The following is a 16,032-nucleotide window of genomic DNA, read 5'->3' on the forward strand; positions in this document are numbered from 1 at the left end:
AGCTTGTTGAATTGTTGATAATCATATGGGAATGGGATATGGATTTTGCTACAGAGTTTTCGAATTGCAGTTATTTACTAACTATTTTACTAATTAGCTAATAGCTATTTAGATACTTGACTATGAATTGTTATTAAAATATTTCATATACACTGTAAGATATATGATTTACGCTTATTTGTGGGTTGAACCATGTTGGCAGTGCATTCGTATCAGGTGTTTGGCTTGATAATTTAATAAGGTAAATTATAAGAATTGCAATTAGCTCAAGTTACTCATTTTTTCTATTTTCTTAGAAACTCATTATGATATATGCTTCAAACTAAAATTGAGTATTGGCTTACACAACAACTCATACAAGCACTGCCACAAAATTCTCCAATTGTTCCAATTATTAAGAAAAATTCAGAGGATAACGGGTTGCCTAATTTATTAATCACAGTAATGGACGGTTCTCCAAATTAATCGACAAGTGATTGAATCTACAAAAATTATGACCAATTGAATCAGCCTACCCCTACATCTCTCCATATATCAAAACCCTAACTCTGGAATGCACCTAATTTATTCATTAAAAACATCACTTTTTAATTTTTTCCAAATTTTGTTCTGAAACTTTCTCAAATTAAACTAACTGACCCCCTGCCAGATATTCTCGACTCCGAACTTTGGTTACTACGCATACTGGTAAACAACCTCAAGTTCACGTCACAACTTTTAAACCTTGCAAGTATCTTTTTATTTATCTCCACTCATAATTAAATACTTTACTTATCAACAACAACAAGAAATGTGCATAAATATTAGGTTTTAAGCTCGAAAGAGTAACGCATGAGGCATAAAAAAAGATTAGCTATTATGTTCATTTCTTTATCTTTATATTTCAAAGATGAAATCAGTTTTAGAAATTTATAATAACTTTAAAAAGAATTTAGCATTTTAGTAAAAATAGTCGCTCATACCTCAAGTTATGAAAACTATTTATCAACAATAACAATAACAATAATAATAATAATAATGATACGAACGTTGTGGAACTCCATTGTACTAAAACTTTATGTAACTGGATGTTGCAACCAGTTTAAACCTGGCTTGTAAACCATCTCAAGTATACCCTGCGACTTTTTAAACCTTGCTGTAATCTTTTCTGAAATCTTGCTTTTAATAAATCCTTTTTATTCAATAAAAATAATAATAAGAATGACTTGGTCATTGTGGAACCCTCTTGGAATAAAACTTCCCGTTATTGGATGCAAGTGGGTAACACCAAGTGCAAGACGTCATCACAATTACCTAAGATTATGAAGTTACTACGTTATTTGCATATACAGTAAACAGACCATCCATGTTACTATCAATAAATGATCTGCAATGTAACCAGCACGAAAAACCCATGTAAATAAGAGGAATACTATTAAAAAATAGGTTGTATGATTGGTAGAGGTTTATACACACAACAAAAAAGAGGTGAACGAGGAAATGCAGTTCTTTCTACCATATAGGAAGACTTAAAATTGAAAGGAAACCAACCTGAAGAGGAGTTCCAGTTAAAAGCACACGATGATTACTGGAATATTGCTTCAATGAAATAAATAATTTTGAATCCTTATTTTTGAGGCGATGACCTTCATCGACAATCTGCACAAAGATATATCAAAGAATTAATCTACACATTGTGGGGACTAGGAATGCATTCAATAGACCAATGAAAATTACCATACACTCCCACTTTATTGGTTTCAAAGATGCTGAATCTAGGTTAATCATTTCATATGATGTTAGAAGGACATCAAATTTTATTCTGTCTTGCTTGCTTTCACTGACAAATTGACCGGCCTTCTTTTTCTTGTGCTTCTTAAATTCACCTTTGGGAAAGAAAAATTCATATTCCCTAATAACTGCACGAGCTTGGGATGATCCAACATACATTACCTGCAGCAAATTACTTTCACTGAGAAAAAATGGTGAAAAAATATGTTTCTATAAAATGTTTCATATGGTCAAGTTGAGAAGTTCATTCACATACAACATTCATTTGAGGCGCCCAGGTGGCAAATTCACGTTCCCAATTGCGTAATGTTGAAAGTGGTGCGACAACTAAATGGGGAGAGATATTTTCTTCAAATAAAGATGCCAGTAAAGCAATGCTCTGTATAGTTTTCCCTGCATTCAACCGCAAGCTTCAGCCAGTGCATTACACTAACCACCAAGATACACAGATCTGGGCTCAAAACCCCACCTTCACACTTAAACCCATCCAAAAAAATGAAAAAGAAAAACCTGTCATTGTAAAATAAAATAAAAAACTCACCAAGACCCATCTCATCTGCAAGAATCACGTGTGTCTGTTTGGACCAAGCAAAGCGTAAAAAGTTCAACCCTTCAAGCTGATATGGATGCAGTGAGCCTTCAATGAAACCAAAGCTTTAGTAAATATTTAAGATCAAATCAACAACACTTAGCCAGATATACAACAAAAGAATGGGAGAGAGATGTTCTGGAAAAGCATGTACCTCCAGAAAGAAAATCAGGGGTATGTTCGCAATGTTGAAATTCTTTCTGCTTCTTTTTTGATTCCTTTGCATCACGAATAGCACTCTTATGCTTAGTGGAAGATGATTTACGTGACCTAGATTGAATTCTATTGAACTTTTCAATTTCCGGTTGAAACGCAGAAATATCTGATTCAAGTTCCCAGTAACATTCATCATAACCAAGATCTTTCCATTTCACAAGATACTCCCTCTCATTACCATTCCCCCTGTAAGAATTTCACTCATGATTACAAATGAATAATATTCTCATAGAAGATATTCGGATCACTGATTTGATGAACAGGGTAACCAAAGAACACCAGTCAGATGATACAAAGCTAACACCATAACAACAATAATAGGGAGTCTCATGAGTATAAGACCCAAAATGGCACTCATCAAGACATGCATCAAGTACAGTGGGTCAGGATTCACCACTAAATGCAATATATGCCATGATTTATATATGCAATAGCTTAGTACCTAAGTGTTCCCCCAACAATGTCACCATCATATAGATAAAACAAGTAATGGTCGAAGTGAAACTTGTAGTCATTCAATGGTAAGCTGAATCAATAATCCAAATGGATCAAGGAGATGAAAGACATGCATAAGGAGTAATGGAAATGATACTTCTAAGCTTCTTGTAGATGCGAGTGGAACCTCATAAGAACCTAGTTGGGAGTGTAGGAAAAAAAAAATCATGAAAAGTAGTTTGGGCATTGACAAGAGATAGCCATCAAAAACTCATCAATTCTCTAAAGTATAGATGTCTTTCCCATAGCGTGCACACTCCAATCTCTCTTACATCCACAACCATGGCCACAAGCACCATAAAGATGACTCCCACTATAAGTCCTAGAATCAATGATGGTACAAGAACGGTGACTCTTTCGTTATATTTTACAGCTCTTCTGTCACCTGTGTAACTTAAAAACCGATCTGATGTCAAGGAAAACATCTCGACCAAGAATGTAGCAGTATGCATACTCAATCTTGACAGAGTGACCAAGTCAAAGTACGGGTTTAAAAGGTAAGAGGAAATTTTGAGGGGGGGGGAGAGGAAATAAAAATATATGAAAAACAAAGGTAAACAATATGTAAATAATGTGGACATCATGCATTAGACATTTATTCTAAGTGTTCAACATACTTTTAACAAAAACACACACTATTGAATAGTTATATACATTATAACATATATTCATGCATAACTATACGTGCTACAATACTTAAAAAAGCCTAACCATCAACATATATTTTGAGTAATATAACACAATATTGACAATATTAATCATAACATCTGTGTAGATGTTCCTCTTCTCCTTTTCTTCTAGTTTCTAGGGCTTGTAGATTTTCCTGCTTGGCCTTCTCTCCTAAAAACTTGTGAGTGCTGACAGCAAAGAGAAAAAACATGTTTAAATAATGTGGTACAATTTACAGAAAATGCCATAAAATAGTGGTTTGTTAGAGAACAAGACTTCTTTTGGAACGTGAAAGCAGTATCAGCAAGAGGGACAAAACAAGCTTCAAACATGAGTATTTCAAGGCATTGGAAGGTCCTTCAAGCATTCTGAAATAATTAAGGTATTGTACCTTGACTCCTCCCACTTACGTTTTAATTTAATAGTATTATGTCCACACAAAAAAAAGTAATACAATTTCCATGGAATTGTTGAGGAAATTTTCATTGAAATTGTAGAAAATGTTAAAACATACATGGAAACACATTCCTAAGTCATCAAACAACAATAAATCATATGCAGTGTGGAGATGCATATTACAAGCATTTCACTTCCTGTTGGCACGGCTCAGAGAGCTCAACAGGTAAAAACAACTATACACTACATGGAAATGGGAAGAATAATTACAATATTTGTGTCTGCCCACTTATATGAGTGTTATAGTATACTTTAAATACATCAAAATAAGATGATATATAGATACCTAACCAGACATAATTCATCTTCTACTCATGATTGAATATTATGTGTAATTTACAAGTCCTTTCTATAAGCAATTTATAATATTTACTGTTTTTACAAATATTTTTTTGGTAATCGAGGTGCCCGGGCTTCATAAAGTACCCGACTAATCCTCACGCACATGCGTCCCCCACCCCAAATCTTACTGGGTAATATCTGGGATAAATCCCTGAGGGTGGCCCCTAAGGGGGAAATTCAAACTCAAGACCTCCACTTCCTAAGGTGTGGTCTTTATAAATATTATAATATCGTTTTTATAAATGTAATTAATACTTTTAGAATGATTTTTCTTAAAAGAATATTCCAGTCAAGTTTTATTGTTTCTCTAAATATGTCCACCAAATTTTGCATCTTCACACCTGAATTTTTTTTTTTTTTTTTTTCCCAATCCAGAAGTGCTATTCATCAAAACATTTCACCAAGTGAATAGTGATTTTCACAAAATTAATACAAAAGGAAAATGCAGTTAAATTTCTTATCAAGCCTTGCAGAAATTGAAATAATTCAAAATATTTAGTGGAAATACGTCGAAATTTAATAATATATGTCTAAAAACAATCCTTCAAACATGGTAAAAGACAGTAAACAAGGACCCATCAAAACAATCTAAAATTTACAAGTAATTAAAAAAATGTCTAAAAGTTTAGGTCCATCTGCAAAAGAATGAAAAGTAGGTAGTGGATGAACAACACATACAGAGAGGAACATTCAATCTCAAATCAATTCTCTTGTGTGAATGAAGTCTAATTCCAACAGGACTGTAGCACACTTGGTTGATTGGGTCAAGTTTAAACAAACAAAGGTAAGTGTTACCCTAGGATCAGTGGAATAATCAGAATAAGAAATAAAGCAGCACAAATACAAGAACCAAAGATGTGAAGAGCTGAAAATATGATTGTGCAAGCTCAAGTAATCATCGCTGTTAATAGAAGAATAACTGATGTATAAGAGAATGCTACTACACTGAAGTTGGTAGATCAAAGTAAAGCAAAACTATGCCTCTACTGCTTTATCCGATGGCACCAACTCTTAATTTTACAATGAACCCTGTACCAAAAAAGGAAGAAAACAACAAAAAGCAGTCAAGCAGTTGAACCTGTTAGCAAGAATCCTATCTACTGTGGTCCATTCAGGTCGAATTGCAGTCAAGTCATCTTCAGAGCTATTCACCATTTCCATTTTATGATGAAAGTTATTTACTTTAGTCCGCAGACGAGGATGTGACTTAAAAGCTTTAAGGAATTCCTTATCTGGCACCCTGCGGACGTAGTCAATGACAGGTAAGTGAACAACAAAATCCAGAAGCATTACAAACCCAATAAAGCTTAAGTATTGAGTTCAGAAGCAAGCAAAAGAAGCTGCAACAAACAAGTATACAGCTCTGTACAGTAACAGAACAGAAGAATGGAGAATGTTGGATAAGCTGCAACAAACAAGTATACAGCTCTGTACGGTAACTGAACTTGTTTCAAGAAAATTAATTGAAGCGACATTAGTGGTCGCAAATATATGGTTTTTTTACAAAAATGATTTAACTATATTGGCAACCATTAGGCCAGGGATTACCATGTGCAGTGCAGATAAGACAATCCCTTCCACTTTACAAGATATTGTTTAACAAATATTTGCTTTGAGCCCAGCTGTGAGGCATCGCTATCATCAGCCACGGTAGGTCTCATTTCGCAGTCCAATATCTTTTCAATATCATTTAGAGGGCTCACCTGCAGCAACCAAATGTTGGGTCAATAAAACAAGATATTTTAAGCTCAAAAATATTCAAAATGATTGAAATGTTATTATTGCATCATACACATTCTGGGCAGCTCCAGCTGTCAGGAGGAACTTTCAACGGAGGAAGCAAACACTTAGAATGGTAAGCATAATTGCATGTCTCGCATCTAAGAAGATCACCACTTTCTCCACAGCGTTGACATGAGTCATCTTTCTATAAAATTAAAAGAAAACAAACACTATAAAATAAATTGGCGGTTTTTATAAGGGCATAATCAAAATTACATGGGCATAGGTACGGGAACTGGAGTCAATACACAAGTAAATTTAGAATTGAGACCCAAGAGAAGGGACATCCAGTCAAAATTGATGGTCTAGGAATACCCCAAAGCAACCACTTATGCTATTCTGGCATATTAGACATAAGGATGGAGAGATTGGGGGTGGTGTTGGCCATAGAATCAGAGTTGGATCCAGAAGTACAACGTGACAGATGCATACCAATCAAATTAAAAAAAAAAATTTTAAAGACAACAGTAAAACCAGCTATGCTTTAATCATCTTAACAAATTGCACATAACAGAGCTAAGGATGTTGAGAGGATGAGTGGGAAGGCTAGGAAAGATAAAATTAGAAATGAACGCAGTCAAAGAAAAACATAGGACCAATAGACAACAAATAATAAAAAAAGTATAAATTTTATTAAAAAAGCGGGTGAGGTGGCCCCAGATACAAGAAAACAACGAAAAGAAAAAAAGAAAGACAAGAAAAAACAAGACAACAAACAACCCAAAATTAAGGGAAAGTCGACTGAGATGGTTTGGGCATCTTCAACGAAGGCCAACTACTAAACCAATTAGAACTTAGAAGTAATATTCAAGTTAAAGGTCCTAAAAAGGAAAAGGAAGACCCAACTGAAAGTGTTTGGAGATGCTCAAAGAGAATATGAACTTGTTTTCAATAACAAAAGACTTCACTGTAGATAGTGGAATGGAGGAATAGGAATTATTTAGCCTATCCTAAATCTTTGGGATAAGGCTTTGCTTTTGTTGTTGTTTAATTTTCAAATGTGTATTTTGAACTTTATGTACATCTGATACGCCAATTTATGTCGCAGGGCGTACCCATGAGGATTAATCCCACTTCCAAAGGGAGTGGAGACACCACATCACATGGAAAAAAAGTTTCCATTACACAAAATGGACGAATCCCACCAAAATATACAACCTAGATAAACGAGACATCAATCAGAATGTTCCATCAAATCTAGGAAGGACCAAAAACAATGACTCCCACCTAAAAACAAAATCATTGAAGGCGCATCTTCAGCCTGATTCAAGGGATTCTTCTGCCTCTTATAGACCCAAGTCACTCTTGAACGGTACCTCTATATCCTTTAGTGTGGTTCAAAACTAGGCGAAGGGATGTTGGGCGATGTGCTTTCAATAGGAAAAAAGATCAAAATAATGCAATGCACCGTTCCTTCAACTCTTGATTACCCGTCTCACACATACTAGCCATTCTCGGTCTCGCCACCAGCAAAAAGCACAATAGCCATTAAGTAAATACAAACCAATTGCATTGCCTTTCAAAGCCTTCACCTTCATCCAATCTAACGCAAGTAGCAAACGGAGGCTGAAAAGCCGTAGTGTGCTAGTAGCAAGCTCCAGGACCCAGGGGGGCCGAAGGGCTAAGGTGGTTGTGCGTAGGGGGGCCTACTTCTTTATATAGTAGTGTAGTTAGGACCAAAGCGCTAGAATTATGTATGTGGAGGTAACTGGTGCCAAAAAACAACAATTTACATTCGTTATCTGCAGAAAAACAATGAACGAGCAACACTTTAACCTTGAGTATCATTAACTTAATCTTCTCCGACCTTTCCCACCGAAGACCTGAGAGTTCGTTTCTTTCCATTTGTCATAACAAATAGTGAAAGAAAAAAAGGAATAACACCTCTAACTATTGAAGGCACCTACAACACACCCTAACATAACCAAGCAAAGTCTAAAGAATTCCAAAAAATGAGCCCACAGTTCCCTTGTATGTTGCAATAGGCAATCAAGTAGCAATGATTCACTAATTGCCTACCCATCTTGCACATGATGCAAAAGTTGATACTTGATCATGATCTGCTTGTGATAAATTAAGTGGTCCACTAGTGAATACAAAACGACATCTCAGTGCAAATATGAGAGGCCCAAATCAATGAAGCAGGGAATCTGATGAGGAACCTGATGGATGGCCAAACAAAATGATCTGACTAAGACAAGTTTTTTTCCCTTCTAGGTTAATACCTCGGAAAAGGATACAAAGAACATATTAATCTAAGCTACAAGTTTAGAAACGACCCCCAACTTCCAATTGTTTAGGTTTCTTCTAAGACCCAAGTTGCACAAATGATTTAGCATAATAGAGATGGAAGATGTAAAAGGAGCCATATTCTTTTTTGATAGGCTAAGAAAAAAAAGTTATATTGATTAGGAAAAAAGGAGGCCACCTACAATACAAAGCAAGAAGAAAAAACAGTAATAAAAGGGTAGACCACAACAGCCTTTCCAAGGAACATCAAAAAACCACTTAAGCTGAATATAACGAGTCCTATCTAAATAGAAAATGCTTGAAGAAAACTCTCTTGAACTCACCAAGCAACTTGCTCCAGAAGAAAAGAAGACCCAAAACTGAGAAAAGCACATCTTGCAAGGAATGTTCATTTCCATCAAATGCCCTTTCATTAAGGATGATATTGTTGACATACCAACTATCAAACACTGAGAGAATAGAGTTAAGAAAACACCATGGTATTTTGAAAAGAGCGAGAAACTAGGTCAGAATATCTCTAGCAAAGGGATAGTGTATAAAACATGATTAACCGTCTCACCACTCAATTTACAAAGGGAACAATGCTTGACCAAGACGATTCAAGTTTCCATTACTTGATTCAAGGCGAGGATTTTACCAAAGTTACCGCCCAAATGAAAAGAAATCTTTAAAGGAACTTTGGGACCCCAGATTGCTTTGACAGGAAAATAAGGGATTGGATAGGTAACATTAGCTTAGTAAAATGATCTGACTAAGAACAATTTATCCTTGCTAGCCTCGCACTCCCATTTTTCATCCAACAATAAGTCAATGTGGACCCGAGAAATGCACTCAATAAACCTCGCAATCTCGGCAACCTCACCACATTTCAATGATCCAAAAAGCTTTTTTGATCCATTTTTGTGGCCTTCGAACTTCACCTCCTCCCTATTACTTTGTAATTCTTTGTTACTTCTCTCGGTATCTTACATGAGTTTTTTTAACTTAACAGTCATTACCCACGCATGATATCTCGAGCAAGCCTCTAATAATACCCAATTTTCTACATATCCAGGGCAAAATTTCCTCCTCGCATAACTATTTGTCCCCCTGCCTGCATCAATATTCTCATAGTAGATTAGTTCCTACTCATGAAATAAACTAGCTTCACCCAACACCCACCCCAGTCACCCGTTGAATGGACCTTTTTGCAATCATCCTTATCATAAATAGTAACATTTGTCCCTAGGAATCAACTAAATTGGACTACCTCCTCGAGAATTTCTATTACCCTCATAATAGTGCCAATTTTTTTCCATAACCAGGGCCAAAATAATCTCCTCAAATATTTATTTCTCCGCCTGCTGGATGTAAGAAGACCCATATGCATCAATGATTAGACTAGTTCCTGCTCGTGAAATAAATTAGCTTCCCCCAACCCCCACCCCAATCATCCCTGCTGAATGGACAACTATTCTTAACAGAAAAACAAACATCAAAGACCTCATCCCCCACAATAGGCGGCAGAGATTACCTTATTTCAACCTTTAGCCCTTATCCCATTCCATAAAAGATAAAGGAAGTCATGAATGTATCATTTTCCCTGGAAGGAGGGAGGGAGGGATATGGAGAGAGAGACAGAGAGAGAGAGAGATAAGTTTGTGAACGCTCAAGCAACTTAACACCAAAGATAGAAAAATTGTACCATATGAAAGGTTACTCCAGGCAATCACACAAATAGTATCTTTATGAGTAATAAACCAAAATGAAACGCATATATAAACCAAATGAAGAAAACATACCGCATCAGTTCTAATTATTCTTTCGGCCTTGTATTGATTGGTAGGCCCAGATCTTGGCGCTATATCAGCCTCATCATCTGATTCATCTACATTATACAAAGGTTTTCGATCTGACCTTATGCGAAGTCTTTCCACCAAACTACTCATATTCTACAAAATAAGAATGGAAGTCAACTTTCTTGTGATATTAATAAAAAGAATTAGAAAGGATAAAAAGTTCAATCCAAAAGAGATGTTTAAAGTTGTTATCAAAGCGTATTTAGCTCAAAAAACCAGGCATCACTTGAGAATGATTAACATATCGCAGAGAATAGCCACTATGGATGTTAATTTGAGAAGTATCAATTTATGAATCAATTTGCATGTGAAAGAAAACTATGTCCACAAAATAAAATGGATTATGGAAGGTTAATTTATGCATATATATAGTATAAGAAAACAAAGAAATAATTTTCAGGAATCAATAAAATAATTATTTCACGGTGGTAAACTAAATTTTATCCATCTTTACTAGCAAGGGTTGCAACAATTCATTTCCAACTCACTAAATAAATCATGTGAGCATCAACGCATGAGGAGAGCATAGGCTGCACAATGTTTTTAGATACCAAGATGTGAGGCGAGGCATTTCACTGGCCAAGTTATACCCCAAGAAGTAAGGCGCAAGCCTCATGAGCATTAATTATTTCAATAAAAAATATTAAATTTTCAAATCAACAAGTACCAAAAGTTCCAATAAAGAGAAACATAGAAAAATCTCAAAAAATAAAAAATAAATAAAATTTTGTGATTTCAGATTCCAATGTAAATCCAAATCCATATTCCAAACTCCTGGACCAAATTAAAATTGATTCAAATATTTGAATCCATAATTCCATACTACCAACTTTGCAATAAAATGGAAATGAAGCAAGGACGTCGAAGAGACCTAACGAAATAAAAGGAGAAAGCAAAAGGGAATACAGAAACAATCAATAACTACTAATTACAGACTGAGCCATAAAAACAAAAGATCCTAGAAACTTATCCCCATGAAAACAACAAAAGCCTTCCTCCAAGAGAACATTTTTTTAATACATTACTTTAGAAGAACATGAAAATCATTACAACGATTGAAATTTCCAAGATCAGTAAAGAATGACAAAATTTCTCGACCTTGTTTACCTTAAATTTTGCTTTGCAAGGCCATAAATATAAGATTAACAAAAGCGGATCGGCGGATAAAATCCTATACCTTCTAAAAGTAAATAGATCCCGTACTTTTTGTCTGTATTTATTTAAAAAAATTATTATAATATTCGCCCACGTCTTTTTAACCAAGTATGGTAACTCACTTCTCTCAACTCCAAAGTCCTTAGGTTTTTTAACTGATGAGATGCCCCTGCCACCAATATTTCAGATACCTCTATGGTTTTAAACCACGTTTGATGAATATTTTTAGATACCACTATATTTTTAAACTGATGACATGCCCCTTGACCTTAGTTTTTTCTTCTAGACCAATGAAAAATGACTTCAATGTATAATCTTCCTCCAATCTTTTCAACTTTACCTTATTCCCTAGTTTTAAAAAAAACACTTCATTTTTATGTACAAAACTCCATCATCTTTACTTCAAAAATCCTATATTGTTTCGTGAGGTTCTAAGGTTGAACAAGATAGAACCTAAGGTCGAAGTGGACCTTTAAAAAAAAATTTGTATGGTAGAAGTTGATAGTAAATTTTGTAATTTTTTAATGTTAAAGTTGGTAGAATCTTAAGGTTGAAGAAAAAGGCAAGAAATTTTACCATTTTGAGACATATTGGACACAGAAATATTTTTAAATATTAATTATTTAGAAGTATTTTTGTTTTTATAGAATTATTGGCTACGTTGGACTCATTATATTTCTCAATGTTTCCAAACGCTAAGGCGTGAGACAAGGTGTTGGAATCTCGAGTGCCTCAAGGCGTAAAGCATAAGCTTCTTGCGCATGAAATTTTTAAATAAATAATATTAAACATATAGATAATTTATATATAAAAAATAGGAAAAGACACCATGAAAGTAGAAAATCAATCTACTTGTTGGCTTTGTAAACCAGTTTGGAGGACTTTGAAATAAATATATATATATTCAATGGTACCATGCATTAGAAAGTCTAATCATTCTTACAGAAAATACATCAAAATAAAAAATAAAAAAAGGTTTAAAAGAAGAAATTTCTGACTCATACCTATACAATAACATATTTAGTATGGGAAGCATAGGTGTAAAATAATACTTAAAATGGAAATAAAAAATCATTTATATTTACAAGAAAAGCTTATGTCGCCTTAGCAAAAAAAAAAACATACACTTCGGTCACGTGCCTCGACTGAGGTGTATGCCTTTTTAATGCTTCATAACGCCTCAAGTGTATGGACGCCTCAACCTACCTCGCCTCAATGCGTTTTTGAGTGCCTCACACTGAGGCGCACCTCGAGACATACTCTTCAAACACCTCTGAAAACATTGATATTTGTAATAAATTTGAAAAAAATAAAAATTGGAGCCAGTTGGACCTAAAAATATTATTCTTGAAAGTATATACTTTATTTTCCCAATAATAATTAATTTAAAAGTAAATTAGTAAAATAAAAAGAATTTTTGAAGTGTAAAATCAATACCCTTTATTACTGTTATTTATAGTAATAATTAATTTTAAAAATAAGTTCATTATTACAAGTATTTTAGATGAGTTAGACTAAAAAATATTTCTCTTTTTTTAAATTAATATTAATATTATACATTGTTACTATTTATAGTAATAAATAAATTTACAAGAATTGTCGATGTGTTATAATAGAAAATAGTAGTTTTCAAAATATTATTTTGAATTTAAATAAAATCATGTGGTATGATAGGTGAAAAAAATCATACGTATAAAAAACATATTGACGAGTAAATTTTTATGACATGTTGGCTCAAAAATATTTTTGAATAGTTGCTCGAGTAATTTGAGAGGTCTTTATGAAATTAGTTTAAGGTTTTATATGGTTGATTGAAACTTTCAAATACTTAATTCAAATAGCAGGTCAAATATAATATTTTGAATACTTAATTCAGAAGATGATTCAACTCTCAATCTTTTATTTCTGATGAAGGCCTAGGTTTCAATTGGTATCAATATGCCCGATTGAATCTAAATTCGCATGAGCATAAATTCAATCAGGAAAAACTTCACCAAAACCAACACAACTGAATTTTTGGGTAACAAAAACAAAGAAACTTGTTAAGAAATTGATAATGATTTTCCTATTTATAAGGCATTGTAAAAGACTATCAAATAAAAATATAGCATACAAAGGAGTTCAGATTTTTCATCTAGCACTTGATAAGGAAAAAAAGAAAACATAAAGGGTGCACTTCAACTATATTCCAAAGATAGTGGTAAGGTTAAGCACCACGGGTGCTCTCACTTTACGGAAATTAAGATATCTTACATTCATAAGAAATCCAAATAAAGTATATTAAAAAATTAAAAATTATATCAAACCAAAATAAATTTAATGAAGACACGGAGAGGATTAACTAAAAGAAAACAACCCCATGACAAGATAAAATTCAGATGGTTCACATGAATCTAAAGCAAAATCAAACACAAAATAGATATGCAACAATCATAAAAAATAATGGAATAAAAATTTGAAATAAAAGAAAGTATGGAATATAAGATGAAACCAATACAAATCAAATCACTTGAATTTAAAATAATAATTTATAATTTTATTTAAAATAAATATATATTTGCGTGCAACAGCCATGAATTTTACAAGTCTGCTAAAAAGAGAATACAACATGGAGTAGGGGGTATACTGAGTTCAACGAGCCTCGCAAAAGACAATTTAAACTAGGGTAATTGTATGTAGCCAATAAAATGACTTTAATCTATTGCACAATCGCCCATAACAGGCACTCCCACCTAAAATCAAACCACTTGGAAGAAAAATAATAATACAAATGTATAACTCATAATTCATAAGAGGCAAAGATGATTGAAAATTTCCACCATATGTGAAAGAATTAAATTGATAAACCTAAGCATTTAGTGATGGCTCATAGAGAATTCTAGCTTCAGTCCAAGTCTCAAATAAATATTCCTAACTTTAGCCAAAGTTAGTGAATAGTAAGGTTAAAAAGGGGAAGAAGAATCAGTCTTAATGCCAAAATAACAGCGAGATTGTTGTTCATTCAGCAACTTAAAAAAAGTAAAGTTCATCCATTTTCTTTTCTCTAGATTTCCATATAAAAGACCAGAATTTTATTGAATGTTCTCAAGATGTACCACTAGACAACAACATCTGAGAAAGGACTGTGAAATAATATTATGATGCAGATTTTTTTGTTGGGCGCATTTAAAGATTTAAAGATTTTATAGCTGTTTCATCATGTTTAGAGTTTTAACGATTCGTGAGCATCATCATTGGCACAATTTTTTGTAAAATTTCACAAGAAACAATTGTGGTTAAAAATTTCAGCGAAGTCTTTTAGGTTTCTGGGGTCGCTTATTCAAGTTACCAATCAATCCAACTGGCTCTGAAAAGTAATAGCAAATTTCTCAGTTTTAGTGATGGACGAGTTCCACAAAATCGTATCTTTCTTCAGATTCCATTTTAAAACTCGTTGGACTGTGTCTACAATCTAATTGACAACTTAAAGCGAACTCTCCACTTTCAGGTAAGCCATTACACACAAAAATTGAAGCGAAATGCATACAAATGACACCGAAACTCAACGAACAACTCAAGAAAAACTCAGATTAGCGCAGTCGATTCATGCAAGAGAAATGAAGAAGATATTGATTTTCTGCAACAAAAAGCAATTGTTAAAGAACATAGACACTAGAGTGACGATTTTTCCATGAAACCAGAACTAGGGTTTCGCATTGCAGATCCGAAGTCTAGTTCTAGTACAGATTTAACTTACTAGACCTTATTTTTGACGAAGCACGGATTACGGATTCAGAAAAGAAGCTAAACAAGATCCAAAACCCTAAGAAAAAAAAAAAAAGATACGAGCAATAGCGCTCGAACGAAGGTTCGTACCTTGGCTTTTCGTCTGCGGAGAAAGGGAGAGAGACTGAAGAAACTCTCTGAAAGCAAGGAACCAAAATTTTCACGGAATCTCTCGAAATAAAATGAACTTCGTTCGCCCTTTTGTTTGCTTTTATTAACTGATGAAATATGTAATTACGAAATTAACCTTGTTCGTCAATGAAATAGCAGAAATGCCACTTTTGATAGATCCTGTTGGGAGATTTTAAGAAATAACCACCCTAAAGTTTTTTAAGATATCATAACAAGCTGGTGAGGGCGTGTTTGATTCCAAACAAAATATTATTTGGCAGACCTTTTTTCATTGTTTGAATACAGCATGGAAAATTTTGCGTAAAATTATTTTTCTCGTTAGAGTTATATAAAAAAAAATATATATATATATATATATATATATATATATATAGTGATAATTACATGCATAATTACGTTAAAATCATTCTTTTGTGAAAAAATTAAATTATTACACTCTAATTTTTTAAATTATATGAGAAATTAGCACCCGAATTTCTTAAATTATTTATCACATCCTAATTAAAGATTAAAACACACTCTTCAAAAATTACAACGGTTTGGCACAAATTATAATCTCAACAATATAACACT

The 16,032-nt window shown here is 33.7% G+C and overlaps 1 protein-coding gene across 3 annotated transcripts in view; it reads right to left on the minus strand.

The window, feature by feature from the left end:
* PKL (chromatin remodeling factor CHD3 (PICKLE)) overlaps positions 1-15,540 on the minus strand; it is a 72,432-nt gene extending 56,892 nt beyond the window's left edge. For 2 of the 3 annotated variants that reach the window (XM_086454938.1, XM_086454940.1), the window contains exons 1-10: positions 15,418-15,540; positions 10,333-10,500; positions 6,330-6,464; positions 6,086-6,240; positions 5,616-5,777; positions 2,514-2,761; positions 2,312-2,407; positions 2,027-2,163; positions 1,717-1,932; positions 1,531-1,638 (exon numbers count right to left, since the gene is read on the minus strand). In XM_086454938.1, the coding sequence (XP_086311064.1) occupies positions 1,531-1,638; positions 1,717-1,932; positions 2,027-2,163; positions 2,312-2,407; positions 2,514-2,761; positions 5,616-5,777; positions 6,086-6,240; positions 6,330-6,464; positions 10,333-10,497 (1,422 nt within the window). In that variant the 5' untranslated portion in view covers positions 10,498-10,500; positions 15,418-15,540. The remainder of the gene's footprint in view (positions 1-1,530; positions 1,639-1,716; positions 1,933-2,026; positions 2,164-2,311; positions 2,408-2,513; positions 2,762-5,615; positions 5,778-6,085; positions 6,241-6,329; positions 6,465-10,332; positions 10,501-15,417) is intronic. The other variant, XM_086454939.1, reaches the window with a different exon arrangement.
* Between the last annotated feature and the right edge of the window lie 492 nt (positions 15,541-16,032).

Source organism: Akebia trifoliata, chromosome 10 (assembly GCF_017979445.1).
Source record: "Akebia trifoliata isolate Shusen 1 chromosome 10, ASM1797944v1, whole genome shotgun sequence".
Taxonomy (NCBI): Eukaryota; Viridiplantae; Streptophyta; class Magnoliopsida; order Ranunculales; family Lardizabalaceae; genus Akebia; species Akebia trifoliata.